General features: G+C 34.6%; 1 protein-coding gene across 1 annotated transcript; it reads right to left on the bottom strand.

Annotated features, from left to right (window-relative positions):
* Positions 1–8: 8 nt before the first annotated feature.
* Positions 9–1,823, bottom strand: LOC118757050 (purine nucleoside phosphorylase-like; the record flags this gene model as incomplete). The annotated part of the gene is made up of 1 exon (XM_036491779.1): positions 9–1,823. A coding segment is annotated over exon 1 (483 nt), but the record flags the coding sequence as incomplete, so codon positions are not given.
* Between the last annotated feature and the right edge of the window lie 609 nt (positions 1,824–2,432).

A 2,432-nucleotide genomic window follows, 5' to 3' on the forward strand; every position in this document is an offset into this window, starting at 1 on the left:
ACCTTGTACTTGGGATTTAGACCGCCTGCAGCATTTGTTGCAAAAAGATATTCAATTCCGACTAACTTCATAACGCGCACAGGCATAGAACACTTGGCTAGCGGATAACCTTCGTAGTAGTGAAAGCGACCTTGCATGGCCACCACAGGCATGCCTTCTAGATAGCCAAAAATCATGCGACCCACATGACCCTCAACTGTAGAGACAGGAAAATGCGGGATGTCCTTGTAGTCGAAGGCTTGCGTGTCTGTGATGTGATCGGCCATCGAGTTTAGACCCGAACCGCAAATTATGCCAACCTTGGGACGAATGTCGATGCGCTCCAATAAGAAATCAGCGATCTCTTTAATTAATTCGTAGGAGTAGCTGAAAAGAGAAAAAAAGGGGTAAAATAAATATCGTGTGTTGTATAATATATACTTAACGATAATAGGAAAATAGAACAGAAACCTTAATGCAATGGCCGTTTGATGATACTGATGGTTCATCATTTTCGGGACGACAAACAATATTGGTGCCAATTGGAGATGAAGTTATATGCAAAAGTCCATATGTAAATAATCATACACAAATTGCTTTACGACCCAACTCTTTTCACGTTCAATGCCAAGTAAGTATTTGCAGCTAACTTCAAAAATGTTACACCAATAAAAATTATGCTTTTTTGCTATCTGAAGAATGTTATTGAAAAGGTGAAAAACATCCGTTAAAAAAAACAAGTTTTTATCACGATAAAGCCCGTTTTCACAGTGGAGAACTAACTTACATGCAGCAATTAAATAGCGATCGATTTTTATTGCACAAATTTAAAGATAACTTTCGAATGAGAGTCGACCCTCAGAGAGCGTTTTTTTATCTTTTAAATAATTTCGTATTTTCATCTCGAGCGCACTCATACCCTCACTCAGTATTCAAGTGTGGAAACATAATTTGTTTCTATACTAACCCTGTCGAAAATTGAGTATAGAATTCTAAAATAACTCATTAGTGTCGTAGTTCCATTGCAATGAATGGATTTTGTTTGGCAGTCTATATATATTGAGCGTGAAAAATAAGTATAAGACGATTTTATTTATTAACCGACTTCACGAAAAGGAGACGGTTATCAGTTCATCGGAATATATATTTTTTTATGAATGTTACCGCATAACTTTGGACCACGTTAACCGATTTCGATAATTCTTTTTTTTTTTAAGGAAAGGTGTCACAGGTGGTTTAAATCCGGTCATTGGATCATAAAAAATTAACGATAATCTTAAATTTTTATATATGAATTGAAGTGGGTTTTGTTTTTTGCTTAAAAATTGCTTGTTTTACAGTTTACTTAATTTAATCTAAGCTTAAACTGGCACGGAAAAATTGGTCCTTAGAATATTTTGTGGTTTGAAAGTTTTTCCAGCTATCTAAAATTTCAAGTCATTACATTTATGTACATAATTTTTAGAGTTTAATTTATTAAAAAAGTCCACATCAACTAAAAACCACATAAAAAAATAAAAATAATAATTGAATAAAATAAAAAAAAGTAAATTCTACTGGTCGTAGGATCGAACTCTCGACCTCGCAGCTCTTTAATCTGCATTACTGCCGTCTGCGAGGGTAAAGTTTTGATCAGATCAACTGCAATGTTAATCCGGATCAATGCTACCGTCTGTCTATGCTATTATACGTTGTCACTAGAGTATCAGTAGTATAGAAAGGTATTTTGATGCTGATGTGCAGACAATTTTTCAAATTTCAAATTGATTTAACATAAAGCGAAAATATCAATTCAATAGTGGCACCAATACCAATGCCGAATATGTACATGGTTGGGGCGGAAATGCCTCCTAAATGTATGCTTTAATATTGATACTGAATTACAGAAACGCGCTAAGCAGCAGTTTAGGAATCAGATCTATGTAGAGTAAGATTCATGCAAGGAAGAAGGTAAAGCTGAGTATGTAAAAGAAGAAAGGGATAAAGGCAAAGATTAAAATAAAAGTAAAGAAACCCAAATATAAAGACAAAGAGAGAAGGAAAATTTAAATATCTAACCTAATAGCAATGGTGGGTGTGAATATGTAAATGAAGATATAGATCAGGGTAAAGGAACAGATAAAGATGAAGACGAAGATGAAGACGAAGATGAAGATGAAGACGTAGGTTAAACTCCCCCCCCTCCACTTACCCCATCCCAACCAAGGTTTTTTTTTTAACTGAACTCACCTTAACCCAGCTCAACTCAACTCAATCAACTCCCCTTAATTTTAGCGGTTGAATGTCAACCGCTGGGCGAACACTAGTTAGTACTTAAAAATCCCAAATCAAAAAAATATATATATTTTTTAATAGAGTTGCCACATATCGAGAAAATATTACAAGTTTTGTATGCGAGCTAAATTATTTTACAATTATAAGCTAGTGTTGAGGCAAGTTTTATGCATTTTTGC

Source organism: Rhagoletis pomonella, unplaced genomic scaffold (genome assembly GCF_013731165.1).
Source record: "Rhagoletis pomonella isolate Grant_MI unplaced genomic scaffold, Rhpom_1.0 Rhpom_scaffold_13949, whole genome shotgun sequence".
NCBI classification, from domain to species: domain Eukaryota; kingdom Metazoa; phylum Arthropoda; class Insecta; order Diptera; family Tephritidae; genus Rhagoletis; species Rhagoletis pomonella.